General features: G+C 44.7%; 1 protein-coding gene across 1 annotated transcript in view; it reads left to right on the top strand.

The window, feature by feature from the left end:
- The first annotated feature begins 5,026 nt into the window (after positions 1–5,026).
- Positions 5,027–18,450, top strand: part of THBS2 (thrombospondin 2) — a 39,022-nt gene continuing 25,598 nt past the window's right edge. The window contains exons 1-4 of the mRNA XM_006876182.1: positions 5,027–5,078; positions 6,746–7,302; positions 9,172–9,256; positions 17,890–18,086. Coding sequence (XP_006876244.1) covers positions 5,027–5,078; positions 6,746–7,302; positions 9,172–9,256; positions 17,890–18,086 — 891 coding nt within the window. The remainder of the gene's footprint in view (positions 5,079–6,745; positions 7,303–9,171; positions 9,257–17,889; positions 18,087–18,450) is intronic.

The following is an 18,450-nucleotide window of genomic DNA, read 5'->3' as shown; positions in this document are numbered from 1 at the left end:
AGAACTGGGGCAGGTGAGCATTCCTGCAGCCGTGAGCTTCCCCACCGTCTCTCCCATTGGCACTTGTTCCTCACAGAATGATCCTGGTGTTCCTATACTCTCTGCCTGCTGGGGGTCTGTGTGGACACTCACGCTCCCATGGACGGGATAAGAGACGCCACTTCAGAGTTTGTTATGGAGGGGGATGTTGAGAAAGAAATTAGGAATGGTGTGTCAGGGAATGTGGAAAGGCTCTGATTCTAAGCATCTTCCACAGCAGAAGCAAGTCTATGACGGACGAGTAGCGTTCCTGGCATGGTATGCAGTTGTTTCTAGGTGGGTGAGAGGCACTTTGCATATTGGTCCATAGTTGGCCCTGTCGAAGATGGAAAGTGGGCTTTGGTTGCCAACACATCAGTGTGAGGGACTCTGGATGGAAGTAAATAAATAGCTCTCACCAAAGTTATTTTTTTAAAATTGTGATTTTGGGTGAAAATGTGCATAGCTAATTGGGCTCCCCTTGGTGGCACAATGAGGAACACTGGTGGTGCTGAATTGGGAGAATTTGGGAGAAAGATGAGGCTGTCTGTTCCTGTCAAGATTTACAGCCTCAGAACCCACTTAGTCGGTGGGCTTGTTTGGGGGCTTTGTTTGGTGGCAGAGTGGTTAAACGCTTGGCTGCTAGTGCAGGGCTGGCAGTTCGAGCCCACCAGCTGCTCCTCAGGAAAGAAGACGAGGCCGTCTGCCCCTAAAGATTACAGCGTCAGGAGCTCTGTGGGGCAGAGCTGCTCTCTCCTACAAGGTCTCAGTGTCTCTGAATAGGCTGCGTAGCAGTGGGTTTGAAACGATTTGTGTATAAATTGCTCCATGCCATGAGTTAGAGTTTTTACATGGCGCCCATATTCTTGTCATTTCCATTCTACCTGTGCTGTTTTCCACTGATCGAGCTGCTCTTCTCCCCTTTGCTTTGGGGTAAAGGTTGACCATTGGAGAAGTTATGTTTCTTCTTCGCTTACTGATATAACAAGAATTTGCTAAGACCTTTATTAGTTCTGAGTGAGTGCTTTCTTCTCCTTTGGAAACACATGACCATAAGCAAACATATAGGGGTGCATGAGAGAAAGCTTGGGCACACGGTAAGAGTGGTGTGAATCTGGCATTTCTTGATCACTTGTTGGAACAGTCCCCTGATATAGCACAGGACAGTGACTCACATGACAAATAACAGACATTTAGGAGCACATACTTTTTAAGAAATCTGTCTGTGAACAAGTGAATTCTGGGTAGTTTGCTGAAGCCTCGGTTTAAGAACCTGGGGACTCAGACCTTTGAAAGTAACTATTTTTGGATGACTCTCACTTCCCCAGAGCCAATAATCTTGCAGCTGTCTCTGGGGAAGGTGGTTTTAATGAGGGGTAGCAGGAACTCTGTGAGGAGGCCCCAGACAGCCCACATCTGCCAGACGGTGAGAGGACACACGGAAGCTTTCCAGATGTTCCGCCCTGTCCAGCCACTATTCATTTAAAGCCAGTTGTGTGCCAGGCACTGCTCTCAGTACAGGTGTTTACTCATTTCAATTACCGTCTCACAAAACCTATCAACAGGTCTTGGTAACGTTACTGCTGCGTCTATAATGACATACAAGCGTCATGGCAGAATAGGTTCAAGGCGCATAGGTATTTGTCCTTTTTTCCACACATCCTTGCATGCTTGCTAAACCACATGATACTCTAAGCATTGTCCACATGAATCTGCTCCATTATTTCTCCTAGCAGCCCCACAAGGCAGACGTTTTTAATGATGAGGAGACAGATGGGCAGCGAATACTCTTAGCTGTCCTCGGGTAAACAGGTTGTCCTCCAGGCAAGGCTTCGGGCCCAGGCAGCTGAGACATACTCTGCTCTCGGCACCTGCCTTGGGGCCATCCAGCTTCAGCACAAGCCCACATTAGGGTTTAGGTGGAGGCTGACAAGTCGACTTCATGACTGTCCATCTCAATTCATAGCAACCTAAAGGACAAAGTAGAACTAGCCTTCAGAGTTTCTGAGACGATAAATCTTTATGGGCACAGACAGCCTCATCTGTCTCCCTTGAAGCAGCTGGTGGGTTTAACCACTGACCTCATGGTTAGCAGCCCAATAATTAACCCATTGCACCAGCAGAGCTCCTCAAGGGGGCACCAGAGACCGGAATTTCCCCACTAAAAACAAATCACCGAGTGGATTCTGACTCCGAGTAACCCTATCAGATGAGGAGAAACTGTTCTCTGGGGTTTATGAGGCCTCAGTCTTTCCAAGAACAGAGTGCCCATCCTGAAGAGGGGCTAGTGGATTTGAACCACCAACCTTATAGTAAGCAGTCCAATGCCTAACCCAACATGCTACTGTTGTTGTTGTTAAATGCCTTCAAGTTGGTTCTAACTCACAGCGACCCTGTATAGGGTTTTCTGAGGTTTTTAAATCTGTGTGGGAACAGAAAGCCCTATCTTTCTCCCACTGAGTGGGTGGTTGGCTTGTGGTTTGCAGTCCCATGCTTATTGTATGGAGCCACCACTCCCCCAATGCACCATCAGGTCTCCTGATATATGTCTAGCATTATTGTTGTCAGGTGTCATTGAGTTGGTACCGACCCATAGTGACCTTATGCACAGCAGAACGAAACACGGCTCAATCCTGGGCCAACCTCACTATTGTTGCCACGCTTGAGTCCATTGATGCTGCCACTTGGCCATTCCATCTCGTTGGTCAGACACAATGCTAAATCTGTGAGGGGCCCTGAGGTCGGGCAGGACACACCCCTTACTCTGCAGAATACGTTGCCACTCCTGAGAATTTGCCACCCCATTCCGAATTCACTGGCCATTTTGAGAGGGAATCATCTTGGCTTTCTTCAATATTCTAACTATGGGGGCAGAGGGAGGTTTAAGTGTTAGCTTTGAATAGCATGAGGTGCACCTAAGTTTCCCGATGGACCTTGGGGTTGTGTCTGTATGTCATGAGGCTGGCCAGAGGACAGAGACCCACCTTGCTCAGAGTCCACCAGGGATGAACCCACTGCCAGTGAGTTGATTCTGACTTGGAGCAACTCCATGAGACAGAGTGGGACTGCTGCTCAGGGTTCGGAGGCCATGCATCTTTGTAGGAGCACACAGCCTCATCGCTCTCCTTCAGAGCTGCTAGTGGCTTTGAACCACCAACCTTGAGACTAGCAGCCCGGTGCCTGACCAACAAGAGGGCTCCTTTTCCAGAGGCCAGCAAGGGTTAACTCTGCAGCCTGGCTCCTGCCCAGGCCCCTGACTCCTGGTCCAGTACTGTGGGTGCACGCCAACTCAAAATCCCCAAGAATGGAAAAACAGGCCTGGAGGAAAACCGAACAGCAGGATAAACCATTGTTAAGGCAGACGGTATGGTTTTCATAAGAATGCCACATCAAATTCAGTTGACTTCTTACTTTCAAATGCAGTCAAGATTTACTTTCTTTAATTAAGTTATGCATAACTTTTTATCTTGGATATTTATACAAAATGTCTTCATGGATTGTCACATTTATGTTTTCTATCACCCGGTTGCTGTTTGTTGTTGTTAAGTGCCATCAAGTTGGTTCTGATTTATAGCGACCCTGAATAGGGTTTCCAAGGAGCAGCTGGTAGGTTTGAACATCCAACCTGGTGGTAACTAGTCTAGTACCACAGCAAGACCCCACACATACACACAGATGTGTATACACATGCACATGGATGTCTACATATACCTACACCTCCATATGTGCATGTGTGTGTATCTGTACATGTATGGGGTCCTTCTGTGGTGGGAAAGAATAAACACAAGACTACTGCCCACAAGGTTGGCTGTTCAAACCCACCACCCATTCACTGGAAACCTTAAACAGGAATTGCCAGAATGCCAGTGAGTCTGGTTTTTAGGGCTGGGATGTGTGTGTATTTGCTGTTGTTGTTGTCAAGCACCACTACCCTGTACAGCATTGCCACACCTGTGAATCCTTAGGGTCTCATCTTCCTCCCTCAGAGGGGCTGGTGGGTTCTAACTGTCGACCCCGTGGTTAGCAGCCCAACGCCTAAACACACAGGGCTCATCAAAAAGTTTGTGAGAAAATGGAATCAAAAGATAATGGAATTTTCCCACAAAGTTTTTAGAGGTCCCTCATGCCTGTGTGTGTATGTGTGTGTGTGTATCACTGCTGTTCATATGTCCTGGTGTGGTGCTGTGGGTTAATGCGCTGGACAGTAAAGTTGGTTTGGAGCAAAAGGTCATCGACTCAAACTCACCAAGTGCTCCTTGGAAACCCTATACAGGGTCGCTATGGGTCAGAAGTGACTTGACGGCCCTTAACAACAACAAGTTGACATTCAGATTCTGGGGTAAAGTTCCCGGCTGCACAGCTTATTGGCCCCACTGCTCTGGGTAAGATTTAATCTGTCAGTTTTTCTCATTATTCCTCTATCAAACAGGGCAGCAGCATTTACTTAACATGACATTATCAGGAGTCCATAATGCAGATACTTGGCTATTTGGAATGGGATTAGCACAGTCATTGTCAGTACGTACTAATCCATTGACTAATTAATACCTGCAGTTAGAAGAATCTATTTGAAAAGCACTTTCTTTTCCAGTCCATCTTCCCCCAGCCATTTATTACTGGTTTTTACATGCAATCATTTTAGAGTATGAAGTCTACGTTGTTCAGTACCTGAGTTCTCACTGTCCTGGCATGAGGCCCAGGTTCGATTCCAATGCACCTCCACCCAGCTGTCAATGGAGGCTTGTATGTAGTTAAGATGCTCAACAACTTCTAAACTGAGACGAAAATCAGTCCTTGTAAGTCCAAGGGATCACCCATCTTGAAGCTGCAGGAACCGGCAGTGTTATGGTCCATTGTCCATGAGGTCTCTGTGTGTCTGGGCCAGTTCCACTACAAGCAGGGCAAAACCAATGTTTAAATGGTCATATGAGTGAAGATGACACCCCTGGTAAATGTTGTGGTTGTGTGTTCTGAACTAACCAGGTTTGTTTTTTCCCCAGGAAGCAGTATGTTCTGGCGACTGGCCCTGCTGGCTCTTTGGGCATCTTCCACCTCACAAGGTGAGTGTTCACACAGCCTTCCCGTTAGCTGAGTGATGAGAAAGAGCGGAGGCCAGACAGAGCGCACCCACCTGATACAAGCTTCTTCATAATTATTATATGCACTTACTTTTTGAATACATATAATGTAACTGATTTTGAGAAGTTCAGGTATGAAAGAAAAGCACCCTTTTACCTAGAGCTACGTTCCTCTATGCACAGTTGAGTCCTTTTTTCCAATATTCACAACATTGGAACAGTTAGTGTTTTAGAACTTACTTAGAATCATTGTCTTATCACTTAAAATATACCATAAACATTTCCCCATGTGTTTATTTTCATATACATCATTTTAAACAACTTTATGTTGCCGTTCAGTGCCTTTGAATTGGTTCTGACTCATAGTGACCCTATATAGGGTTTCTGAGGCTTTTTTAAACAAAATCTCCACGGGAGCAGAAAGTTTCATCTCTATCCTGTGAAGCAGCTGGAGGACTTGAACTGCAATCCTTGTGGTTTCTTTCAGCCCAGTGCTTATTGTATGGAGTCAATCAATGAGCTCCCCAAACAATTGTCTAGGATTCTTCAATATTTTTAGTCCAATTCTCACTATATTATTACTTTTCCTAGTGGAAAGGATGCCACAATCAGTATAGCTGTGAATAAATCATTAGAAATTTGTGGTGATAGCCTTAGATTATAACTTTAGAATCTCTTCATACAAAATTGCTAATTTTCAATAATTGTGGTATATTGCTAAATAGCACTATCAAAATTCAGACTTTTATCGCTAACACCATATATATCATGTTTTAATGCATCAAGTGCTAGATGAAACACTAAAAGCTGAGCACCTCAGCTTCTCACCCCTGGCATGCACCATGAGTAGGGTAATCTGGCTTCACAAAATCCAGACATACCTGCCTAATGGCTGACCTCAGATGATCTCTACAAGAAAGCAACATGTGGTTTAGTTTCTTTCTGAAAAGAGAAATATGCATTTCTTTATTGGAAAGTCCTCTTTTTTTCTGGGCTCTCAGGGAGAGCCTGAAATAGAAGGAGGTCTGAAATATAAGCCAAGAACAGGAGCTATACGTGTGTTTTGTGACGAGACGCAGCACTTTGCCAGAGCATGAACCAGGCATTGCTTTCTTTATTGAGAAAGTCTTGCTGTAGAAAATGCCAGCCGAACTGGACCTTGTGCTTGGTGAGGTTGCTGACTGATACCTCATCATGAGCTCCTGAAGGTAGAAACCACCTTTGTAGACCAGCAACTGCCCTGTGGATTCTTGTTAGCAACCCTGGGTTAGATGATACTAATCTACCTCCCAGTTGCCATCAAGTCGATTTCAATTCATGGTGACCTCATGTGTGCAGAATAGTCCTGGTTAGGGTCTTTCAGAAATGGATTGGCAGGCTCTCTTCCTAGACATCTCTGGTTGGGTTTGAACCGTCAACCTTTTGGCTAGCGACTGAGAAGTTAATGTTTATGCCATGAGGATTCTAGCACAGATGATAGTGGCTTTATGTGAAATGCAGTGTTGACATTCTTGTAAGAATGAAGAGGAGCAGCTGAGTGCTGGGTGACTGCATGTGTTTATTGGCTATAGAATTTTGATTGGCTTTTGAGCCCACGTGTCCTTACTTCCTGTTTGTTAGTAATTCCTTGCCACTGTTCCCTTCAGCAGCTGGTGACTGGGACGATGACACTTCCTTCAACCTTTTCAGTATCAGTAACATAAACCGCAAGACCATCGGTGCCAAGCAGTTCCGAGGGCCCGACCCCAGCGTGCCAGCATACCGGTTCGTGCGCTTTGACTACATCCCTCCGGTGAACACCGCCGACTTCATCAAGATGGCCAAGATGCTGCGGCGGGAGGAGGGCTTCTTCCTCTTGGTCACCATGAAGCAGGACAGGAAGTCCCGGGGCACCCTTCTAGCCGTGGAGGGACCTGGCCCCGGGCAGCGACAGTTTGAGATCATCTCCAATGGCCCGGCCGACACACTGGACCTCATCTACTGGGTGGACGGGAATCAGCACGTCATCTCCCTGGAGGACGTGGGGCTGGCTGACTCCCAGTGGAAGAATATCACGGTGCAGGTGGCGGGCGAGACCTACAGCTTGTACCTGGGCTGCGATCTGATTGACAGCTTCACGCTGGACGAGCCCTTCTATGAGCGGCTGCAGACCGAGCAGAGCAGGATGTTCGTGGCCAAAGGGGCCTCCCGGGAGAGTCACTTCAGGGTGCGTGAGGGCTCCAGGTGGGCTGGCAGTGGGTTCTGAGCGTGAGGTGCTGGTGAGAAGCGTCGCACACACTCGTTCATGCACACACCCACAGACACAGTCATCCAGTCACACACGTACCACACACTAGAAACAGACACACTCACACATAGCTGTTTATTTACCTACATGCACATACTCACCCACAGACACACATGTACCACACACCACGCATGCACAATCATCCATTCACGTACATGCACACACCAGAAGCAGCCACACATATACCACACACCAGAAACAGACACACTCACACATAGCTGTTTATTTACCTACATGCACATACTCACCCACAGACACACATGTACCACACACCACGCATACACAATCATCCATTCACATACATGCACACACCAGAAGCAGCCACACATATACCACACACCAGAAACAGACACACATTCACACATACCTGTTTATTTACCTACATGCACATACGCACCCACAGACACACATGTACCACATACCACACATACACAATCATCCATTCACATACATACACACAGAGAGACATACATGCACCAACACCATACAGAGGCACACTCACACACCATACAGCACACACACTGTACAGACACCCACACTACACATTTGCTTACTGACATGCACTTACATACCTGCAAACACACACCACATGCATTACACACCACACTATACACACTCACAAGTATACTCTACATAGACACAGACACACTCATCACACACATGAGCACATACATACAGGTACACAGAGACACGCCTGCTCACATACATTTGCACACTCACACGCACACACAGTGTGGCTCTCGGTGTATGTTCACATCTGAATATGCAGAGCAGGGCTCTGGTAAGACACCACACACCCACTGACACTCACTGACTAAGGGCTTCTTGAAGGCACACAGTCTCCTACACAAGCACACCACCTGCCTCGGAGTCCCCAACATTGAGTCATTGAGCTCCATACCAGGCACTAGTCTGAGGATCAAGAAGTCTACCCCCTTCAGATATTTCTGGTAAATCTGGGTTTGTTTTACTGCAGTTGAAACAACTCCTTTGTTTCCAGTTTTGTATTGAAAAGATATGGGAGCCAATGAACACCTGTCTGTTTCTAAGGAAAGGGCTATTTATTTATGGGAAAATAATTCCATTTTCATGTTGAAAAGCATTTTGGGGAAGAGGATCTTTTTAGAACCAGCATGTTTAGGACCCAAAAAGGAAGGTCAGCCTGGTTTTCTCTCTAGATAATTGTACAGTCATTGGAAGTAAATACGCGTTTAAACTCAGTCGTTTTAGTACAAAGCCTAGAAGTATTCAGCTTGTTGAATGGGTCATCTATGATCATCTGGGCGCTCACATGGTTCTCTATGATGACTAGCTCCCTCTGCAAGGTTGACCACTCCTCTGCGGCTGGGAGGGGGCATCTGTGTGTGTCAGGGGAGCTCTGGTAGACGTGTTGTTGTCAGTGTTCACACACGGACTGTGACCAGCCCTTCTGAGACCTTTAGCAAAATGCAAGAACACAGTGGTCAGGAAAACACTTCTTAGACTATTTAGAGGAGAGGTCTGAAGTGTGACTCCTAGGGCTCCCCTGGTTTTTCTTCCAGTTGGCCCGTTCTTACTGTAGACTCCCATTTTTCTGTGTCATGCCTAAAAACAAAGTTTCAAAAATCTCATGCATTGGGGATAATCAACTAGAAAGGACTTCAACCTGCTGAGTTTAAAACACGGGAGTCTTGATCACACCACCCCAGTTTGAAGATTCTATTTTGTGTTTTCATATTGTGCTTTATCATGGCATCAAGAGCTCAATGTTTATCTTTGCTCTAGTTCTCCATTTATGTATATTTACAGGGTTTGCTTCAAAGTGTGTACTTGTCATTTGACAAGTCTGTGGAAGACGTGCTGCGCAGGAAAGGTTGTCATCGAGGCCAGGAAGGTGGGTGTGTTTTGGACAACGTACGACATTCCTGTGCATGAACTGACTTTCTGCTATGGGGTGTGTGCTGGTGGAGATTTTAGCAAAACTATTTTAATAAAGTGTTATCATTGCCCTTGAACGAATTACCTAGTCAACTTTGACATGCTAACATCTGAAAATGATAACTTGTGTGAAGGATTGCTTTAGGATAGATTTTAGTAATCCAAAGTTTTGTTTCATTTTTTCCAATTTGCAAGCTAACATAAGTCACTGGCATTTAAAACTAATTTGAAATATAAACAACTACTATAGTCTATTAATGGTTGAAGATACTGTGCCTAAGGTAAATTAAATCTGTCAAACTTGATTTAAGAAATATTTTTATATGGTCCAGTGCTGTTGATAAAGTCAAATTATAAACATCTATACTTAAGGGAGTCCTGGTGTGGTGCTGTGGGTTAACACACCAGACTGCAAAGCCGTTTAAACTACAAGGTCAGTGGTTCAAGCTCACCAGTCGCTCCTTGGAAACCCTATACAGGGTCACTATGAGTCGGAACTGACTCAACGGCACTTAACAACAACAACAACAATACTATTTAAGGAGTCCTGGTGTGGTGCTGTGGGTTAATGCCCTGGACTGCAAAGTAAATTTGAACCTCAAGATTGGGGGCTCAAGCTCACCAGCTGCTCCTCGGAAACCCTATACAGGGTTGCTATGGGTCGGAACTGACTCATATAACACCAAAATACGATTTAAAGCATCTATTTGATCCTATGGAGCATGGTGTCACCATAGATCAGTTCTGTACTGCGAATTACAAGGTTGGTGATTCCAGTCACCAACCACTCTGTGGGAGAAAGATGAGATTTTATGCTCTAGCAAAAACTTACAGCATCAGAAACCTTATATAGGGTCAGTACAGGTCAGAACTGACCCAAAGGTACTTAACAACAACAAGTCATCTATGAATAATCCCAGTGACCTGCTAATGACACTTTTGAATTATATTTCAACCTTTTCTTGAGCTTTTAATTTATGAAGATCACTATGCTATGCACTTTAGATATGCCATTTGTTTTTCAGAATAACTTTATGAGATGGGTACTTCCATTCTCCTGATTTTACAAGTAAAGAAGCTAAGCTCTAAGAGGAACTCTGGTAGCATAGTAGTTATGAGTTGGGCTGCTAATCACACAGTCAGCAGTTCAGAACTACTAGCAGTTTCGCCAGAGAAAGATGAGGCTTTCTGCTCCTGTAAAGATTTATAGCCTTGGAAACCATGTACAGGGTAACTGTGAGTTGGAACTGACTCCAGGGCACACAACCCCCACCACCAAGAGGTTATGCAAGTTGCCATGTTTGCCTGCCTCTGTTTACCCACTGCAGTCCAATCCATTTGGACTCCGAGCTACCTGGTAGGACTGAGTTGTCCTGCTCCTAGGGTTCCCGAGAATGTCAGACTTTATGGGAGCAGACAACCTCGTCTTCTTCTTGAGGAGTAGCTGGTGGATTTGAACCACCCACCTTGCAGTTAAAAGTTCAATGCCAAACCCACTATGCCAGTGAGAAATAAAGTTGGGAAACCAACCTGGGTTTGTGCAACAGACTCCAAAGGAAAAGCTCCCTTCTGCTTGTTACCAGTTGCCACTGAGTTGGCTCTGAGTCATAGCGGCCCCATGTCCAACAGAGCAGCATTGTCCAGGCCTGTACACGCTTCCTAACCCTCGGCGTGCTCACATCCATTGTAGCAGACACTGCATACTGAGCCTCTTCCAAGCTAGCGGTCTCCTTCTTGAGCAATATCAGGCAATGGTCTGCTGTGACCCACAGGGTTTGCACTGACTAATTAGATATAGATTGCCAGGCCTTATTTCCTCATCTGTCTTAGTCAGGAAGCCCAGCTTCCACATGGGTGACTGCTGGTGTTTGAAATTCTGGTGACATAGCTGCCAACATCACAGCCATGTGCAAGTCAGGACAGCATGGCAAACAAACAGGAAGCCAATTATTTCAGTGGATAGTAGTTTTCATTAAGGCCACTTTTTAAATTTCTGTACAAAGTTATGACAAATACAATCAGCTCCTTTCTGGATCACTATGTGAAGGCATTATAGGATTGCTGACTTAGATGTCCAGTTACAGTGATGAGCTCTGTTGCCCCTGGAGGTGGGGTTCCCCGAGTGTGTGTGTTTGTGGTGTATGAAGCAAGTTACTCCTCCGTCGCCCCTTAGTACTGACTCGGTGGTGAGCCACTGACACAGTCAGAAGATTTACTATTCTTCTGGTCGAGCGCTGCATGCCTTTCAATCTGCTGGTCAGCCCAGGAGAGGGACTGGGCAAGGAAGAAGGTGACATTCTCAACACTGCACTCCTCACTATGGGTCAGACCCAACTCTCACCCAGGTCCAGCTAAAGTGTTCCCATCAGTCCCTTTGATCTGAGTCATTGCCCTTTTGTGGGCACAGTCACTAAAACATATAGACTGCTCTGAAAGGATGTGACATGAACGGCCATTAGGCACTAATGGTGGAAGGTGTTTCTTCAGGGCTTGTCGTCTGTGTTCAGGTGCCGGAGGAGTCGATGTGCTGAAGCTGCCACTTAGACACCCTGTGATGCCCCTTGACCTAACCCCACCTCTAACCCAACCCTAACATCTAGATTGTTAGGAGAATTCCAGTCAGAGTCAACTTCCTGAGAGACAATCTAATGATTTGCAACATTAATTAGCAAAGTGACAATCTGACGATCTTCACAGTTAATCAGCAGAGAAGTACACTTTTTTTAAAAAAATGGTTATTAAAGGAAATGAAAAGTAAAGAGTCTGGATACATAGAGGCTTTTGTTACTTAATGCAAGTGATATAAATTCGGGGTTGTTGTTGTTGTTAAGCACTGTGGAGTCGGTTCCAACTCATAGTGACCCTGCATAGGATTTCCGAGGGAGCAAATGTTTACAGGAGCAGAAAGCCTCATCTTTTTCCTGTGGAACAGCTGGTAGTTTCAAACTGCCGACCTTGAAGTTAGCAGCCCAATTCGTAACCACTACACTACCAGAGCCATTTAAGGATACTATATACAATATGCAAATAAACAGGTATATTTATCAATATGGTTCTGTTGTCATTGTTGAAGGCTGTCTAATCAGTTTCAATTCTACGCACAACAGACCAAAACACTATCCTCATAATCATTCCTGTGTTTGAGTCCGTTGTTCAAGACACTGTGCAAACCCATGTCAATGAGGGTCTTCCTCTTTTTCCTTGGCCAGCTACTTTACCAAGCACGATGCCTTTCTCCAGGGGCTGGTCCCTCCAGACAAACATGTCCGAAGTACGTGAGACCAAGTTTAGCCATCTTCACCTCTGAGGAGCTTTCCGGCAGCACTTCTTCCAAGACAGATTAGTTTGTTCTTCTGGCAGTGCATGAAACTTAAAATAATTATGGTGAGAAGATACAACCCTGATACACACCTTTTCTGATTTTAAAACATGCACTATCCCCTTGTTGTGGTAGAAAGATTTCCTCTTGGTCTCTATACAGGTTTCTCACGAGCACAATTAAGTGTTCTGCGATTTCCATTTTCTACAGTATTATCTATAATTTGTTTTGATCCTCAACCAAGTGCCTGTGCACAGTCAACAAACACAAGTAAACATATTTCTGGTAGTCTCTGATTTCGATCAAAATTTCATTTGGCATTAGGAATGATATGTCTCATTCCATGTTCTCTCCTGAACCTGTCTAGAATTTCTGTCAATTTCATCCTACAACTATTTTTTTTATTATCTTCAGTAAAATTTTGCTTGCATGTGCTACTAATGATATTGCCCAATGATTTCCAGATTCCATTGGGTCACCTTGCTTTGAAATGGGCACAAGTAGGGATCTCTTCCATTCGGTTGAGCAGACGGCTGTCTTCCGAATTCTTTGGCATGAACAAATGAGCACTTCCGTTGGTGTGTTTCCTCAGTGTTTTCAGTTTAAGGAACGTTGAGCTTGTTCTTACCTTTTGGTTTTCTTCTCCAGGTCTTTGCACATTTCATTACAATATTTGAATTTGTCTCATCAACTTGTCCTTTAATATTTTCTGTTCAGATCTTTTACTTCCTCATTTCTTCCCTTTACTTTAGTATCTCAATGCTATCATGCCAATGTCAGAGTCTCTTCTGACATCTATTCTGGTCTTTTTCTTCCTGGTTGAATTTTCAAGTGACCTTTAGTTTTCTTCCTGTATGATGTTCTTAATGTCCTCCCATAGCTCCTCTGGTCTTTGGCCATTAGTACCTACTGCATCAAATCTGCTCTTCAGATGATCTCTAAATTCAGGAGAGATGTATAAAAGGTCTTTTTTGGCTCTCATTTTCTTCAGTGTCAGCCTGAATTTGCATATGAACAGCTGATGGTTTGTTCCACAGTCTCCCCCTGGCTTGGTTTTTGTTTTTGATATGGAATTTTTCCACCAACTCTTTCCACAGATGCAATCCTTTTGGTTTCTATATATTCCATTCTGTGAAGTCTATGTGTATAGCCATCTTTTATGTTGTTTAAAAAATGTATTTCCAAGGAAGAAATAATTCTTCTTGCTAAATTCTATCATGTGATCTTTATCACCATGTCTATTGTCAAAGCTCATTTTCCAATTCCTGAAGCTTCCTCTTTATTTTCAACTTTTGCATTCCAATCACCAGTAATTATCAATACATCTTGATGGCATGTTTGTTCAATTTCAGACTGAAGAAGATGGTTTGTTGTTGTTAAGTGCTGTCGAGTCAATTTCGACCCATAGCAGCCCTGTATAGGGTTTCCGAGGAGCAGCTGGTGAACTTGAACCGCCAACTTTGCAGTTCAAATGATTTTCAGTCTGACATATTAGCCCACAGTACCACGCCAGGACTCCAAAGAAGATGGTAGAATTCTTCAATTTTATCATCACTGGCTTCAGTGATTGGTGTGTGAATTTGAATAATAGTGATATTAACTGGTCTTTCTAGATGTATAGATATTATCATATCATAGTTAACATTATACTTTAAGATAGATCTTGAAATGTTCTTTTTGATGATGAATGTGATGTTGTTCTTCTTAAATTTGCCATTCCGCAGCATAGTAAACCCTATGATTGTCAGATTCGTATTGGCCAATACCAGCCCATTTCGGCCCACTACGGCCTAGCATATCAATCTTTATGCATTTCATTTAACTTTTGACAACTTCCTATTTTCCTTGATTCATACTTTGTGCATTCAGTGTTCTGATTAATAGTGGATGTTTGCAGCAGATTCTCCTCATTTTGAGTTGTTCCCCATCAGAAAATGAAGGTCCTGAAAGCTTTGCTCCATGTGCATCCTCATGGTCAAGTCTACTTTGAAGCAGCTCTTTCCTAGTCGTATTTGAGTACCTTTCAAGCTTAGGGATTCATCTTCTGGCACGACATCTGACAATATTATGATGCTCTTCATCATAGTTTGTTCCTATCTGACAGTGCTGCCTAACATTGCTCCATTGCTATCCATAAGGTTTTCAGTGGCTACCTTTTTTCTTCCTAGTCTGTCTTAGTCTGGAAGCTCAGGTGAAACCTGTCCACCATGGGTGACCGTGTTGGCATTCCAAATACAGATGGTAGAGCTTAGCCTCACAGCAACATGCAAGCCATCACCATATGCAAATAGACGGATGAGTGGTGGAATGTGAATTATACCCAGCATATATTAATAAGTAATAAAATCTTAATAATGACTACCTCACAGAAACAGGACATTGAATAGTAACAATACAACAATAGAATGTGTGAAGGAGGTAATCTATATTAAGTTTTTGATCCTGAACTGTGAGTACACAGATGACCCCCCACCTGGGACCCCCAGTGCAGCTACTTAGGCCCAGCCAGGGCTGCTCATCACCACCTCTTCTGGACTTGCCTGGAATCAAGTGTATGAATTCTATGCTGTGCCCACAGGTGTCTCACACACTGAAACTTCAGAAGGTTGGGTACAATGGATGGGCAGTAAAGTGCAGATTGTCACTCAATTTCAGCAGGGGAATTAGGTGACGTGTAGAGGAAGTTGTTGGAGCATGATGACAACTGATTTTTCTGTAAGATCGAACAATGAGACATGAGAATTAGAGTTAGTGACAGATAAAAGAGATATGAAAGGTATTAAAACTGGTTGCCAGAATATGAAGTTAAAGAGCAGCTTCAAGGTGGGGTTAAAATGAAAACTTGTCACACAAACCTGCTATCTCTGCCTTAGTTTGAGTTAGACAGAAGATGCATATGCCATTTAAGTACACGTCTTTGTGAGTGTATGTTGTTGTTATTAGTTGCATTTCGAGTTGGCTCTGACTTATAAAGACTTTGTATAAAGAGGTAGCTATGGGTATGGTGCTGTGGGTTAATGTGCTGGACTGCAAAGCCAGTTTGGACCTTAAGGTGGGCAGTTCAAACTCAACAGCTGCTCTTCAGAAACCCTATATGGGTCACTATGGGTCAGAACCGACTCGACGGTACAACAACAACAACAACAACAACAACACTAGTGAGACACTTCTTGGTGAGGCGCCTACAGTGTCCCATGTGTGCTTGTCCAGAATCCAGTAAATCAGCACACAAATGATTGTCATTAATGTGTTGTATTACTTTTATCAGTATTATTTGGACTTTAAAATAATGCAAAGGTTCCTAGTAGAAATAGGAACTTCACACCACTTATCACAGCAACAAGGAGCCGCTGTAGAGTGGTGGGTTATAAGTTGGCCTGAAAACCCCAAAGTCAGCAGTTTGAATCTAGCAGGACTCCACAGGAGAAGAAAGATGAGGCTTTCTGCTTTTATAATGATGTACAGCCTCGGAAACCCCATGAAGATTGCTATGAGTCAGAATTGACTCCACGGCGACAACAGCTAGTTAGTTACCAGGTACGACAGAATGAAACATTGCATAGTCCTGCGGCGTCTTCATGAATGTTGGGATGTTTGAGTCCTTTATTATAACTAGTGTATTAATCCTTGTGATGGAGGGCTCTTCTCTGACATTTTACTTTACCAAGGAGTGCTGGCACAGTGAATAAGGGCTCAGCTGATAACCAGAAGGTCAGTTCTTCAAACTGGTCAGCCACTCCACGTGCGGACGATCTGGTGACTGGTTTTAATGAAGATGACAGCCTTGGACAGCCTAGGGGGCAATTCTACTTTGTACTGTAGGCTCGGCTGTGATGGGTTGGGGTATGGTTTTAATTTTCTGTACCAAACTCTACTCTACTTTTCCAGCGATTGGTTTCTCCTTGTAACATGTCTAAAGTAAGTGAGCTGATGTCTCACCATGATTGCTGCTAAGGAGCATTCTAGTTGTATTTCTTCTAAGGCTGATCTTTCTTCTGGCAGGCTAGTATTCTTTATACTTCCCTATTCCTAATCTAATACATTGCCCTTCCAATGTCCTATTTTACATGCACATGCTTCGGATATGATGTCAGGAGGGACCAGTCCCTAGAGGAAGACATCATGCTCGGTAAAGTGAAGGGTCAGTGATAAAAAGGAAGACCGTTTTTTAAAGACAGGTCATAACCGGAAACAGTGTTGTTCTCAGGTGTAACTTAGCATTGTCCTTGAGTTATGTTTGCAATCCATAGGGTTTCAGCGGTTGACTTTTGGAAGCGAATGGTCAGACCTGTTTTCCAAGGTAACTCTGAGTGGACTTGGTGAGTGTTGCAGCACTTAACATCTGTGCTACTTGTGGACCCCAACTTAGCATTGTGGTTGTTGTTGTGTGCCTTTGAGTTAGTTCTGACTCATAGCTAACCTGTATAGTATATCCAAGAGTGCCTGGAGGGTTTTGAACTACTGACCTTTCAATTAGCAGTCTAGTGCTTAACCTACAGTGTCACACCAGGGCTTTTAGCATTGTTGGATTTTAAAGTAATGCGTGTTGTTGTGTGCCGTGGAGTTAGTTCTGACTCATAGTGACCCTGTACAGGGTATCCGAGGCTGTAAATCTTTATGGGAGCAGAAAGCCTCTTCTTTCTCCCACAGAAAAGCTGGTAGTTTCGAACTGCTGACCTTGAGATTAGCAGCCCAATTCGTAACCACTACGCTACCAGAGCTCCTTGTAAAAATAGTGGCTTAAGACCACTTAGCAGCAAGGAGCCCTGGTGGAATGGTGAGTTATAAGTTGGGCTGAAAACCACAGAGTCAGCACTTTGCATTGATTTGAATTGTTGTTGTTGTTGTTATGTGCCATGGAGTCGGTTCCAACTCATAGTGACCCTGCGTAGGGTTTCCGAGGCTGTAAATTTTTAAGGGAGCAGAAAGCCTCCTCTTTCTCCTGAGGAATAGCTGGTAGTTTCGAACTGCTGATCGTGAGATTAGCAGCCCAATTTGTAGCCACTTTGCTACCAGAGCTCCTGTTGTTATTGTTGAGTGCTGTCAAATCAGTTCTGAGTCATAGGGACCCTGTATAAGGTTTCTGAGGAGCGGCTGGTAGGTTTGAACTGTCCACCTTGCAGTCCAGCACATTATTCTGCTACACCAGGACTCCAGTGCTGCACCAGGGCTCCTAGCATTAAGCCGTTCCAAAACCAAATACGGGCTCCACCAAGCCTCAATGGGACTCTGGCCTATCCCCCTTACCATCTTGATGTGTTTTCCCCCAGTGGAAGTCAATGCCATCAGTGAGAACACAGATACCCTCCACCTGAGCCCGCACATCCCATCTGAGTATGTGGGCCAGAGACCTGAGAAGGAGCCACAGGTCTGTGAGCGCTCCTGTGAAGAACTGGGTAACATGATCAATGAGCTCTCAGGACTGCACGTAATTGTGAACCAGCTACACGAGAATCTGAAGAAAGTGGTAGGTGCTCAGGAAGGAGGAAGGGATGGAACTCAAGACGGAGTTAGGGATGGAGGCCAGGAGGGAGGAAGGGATGAAGGCCAGGAGGAGGAAGAGATGGAGGCCAGGAGGGAGGAAGTGATGGAGACCAAGAGGAGGAAGTGATGGAGACCAGGAAGAGGAAGTGATGGAGACCAGGAGGAGGAAAGGATGGAGACCAGGAGGAGGAAGGGATGGAGACCAGGAGGAGGAAGGGATGGAGACCAGGAGGAGGAAGGGATGGAGACCAGGAGGAGAAAGGGATGGAGACCAGGAGGAGGAAGTGAAGGAGACCAGGAGGAGGAAGGGATGGAGACCAGGAGGGAGGAAGGGATGGAGACCAGGA

This window comes from Chrysochloris asiatica, unplaced genomic scaffold (assembly GCF_000296735.1).
Source record: "Chrysochloris asiatica unplaced genomic scaffold, ChrAsi1.0 scaffold00361, whole genome shotgun sequence".
Lineage (NCBI taxonomy): Eukaryota > Metazoa > Chordata > Mammalia > Afrosoricida > Chrysochloridae > Chrysochloris > Chrysochloris asiatica.
This window is presented reverse-complemented; position numbering and strand designations above follow the sequence as displayed.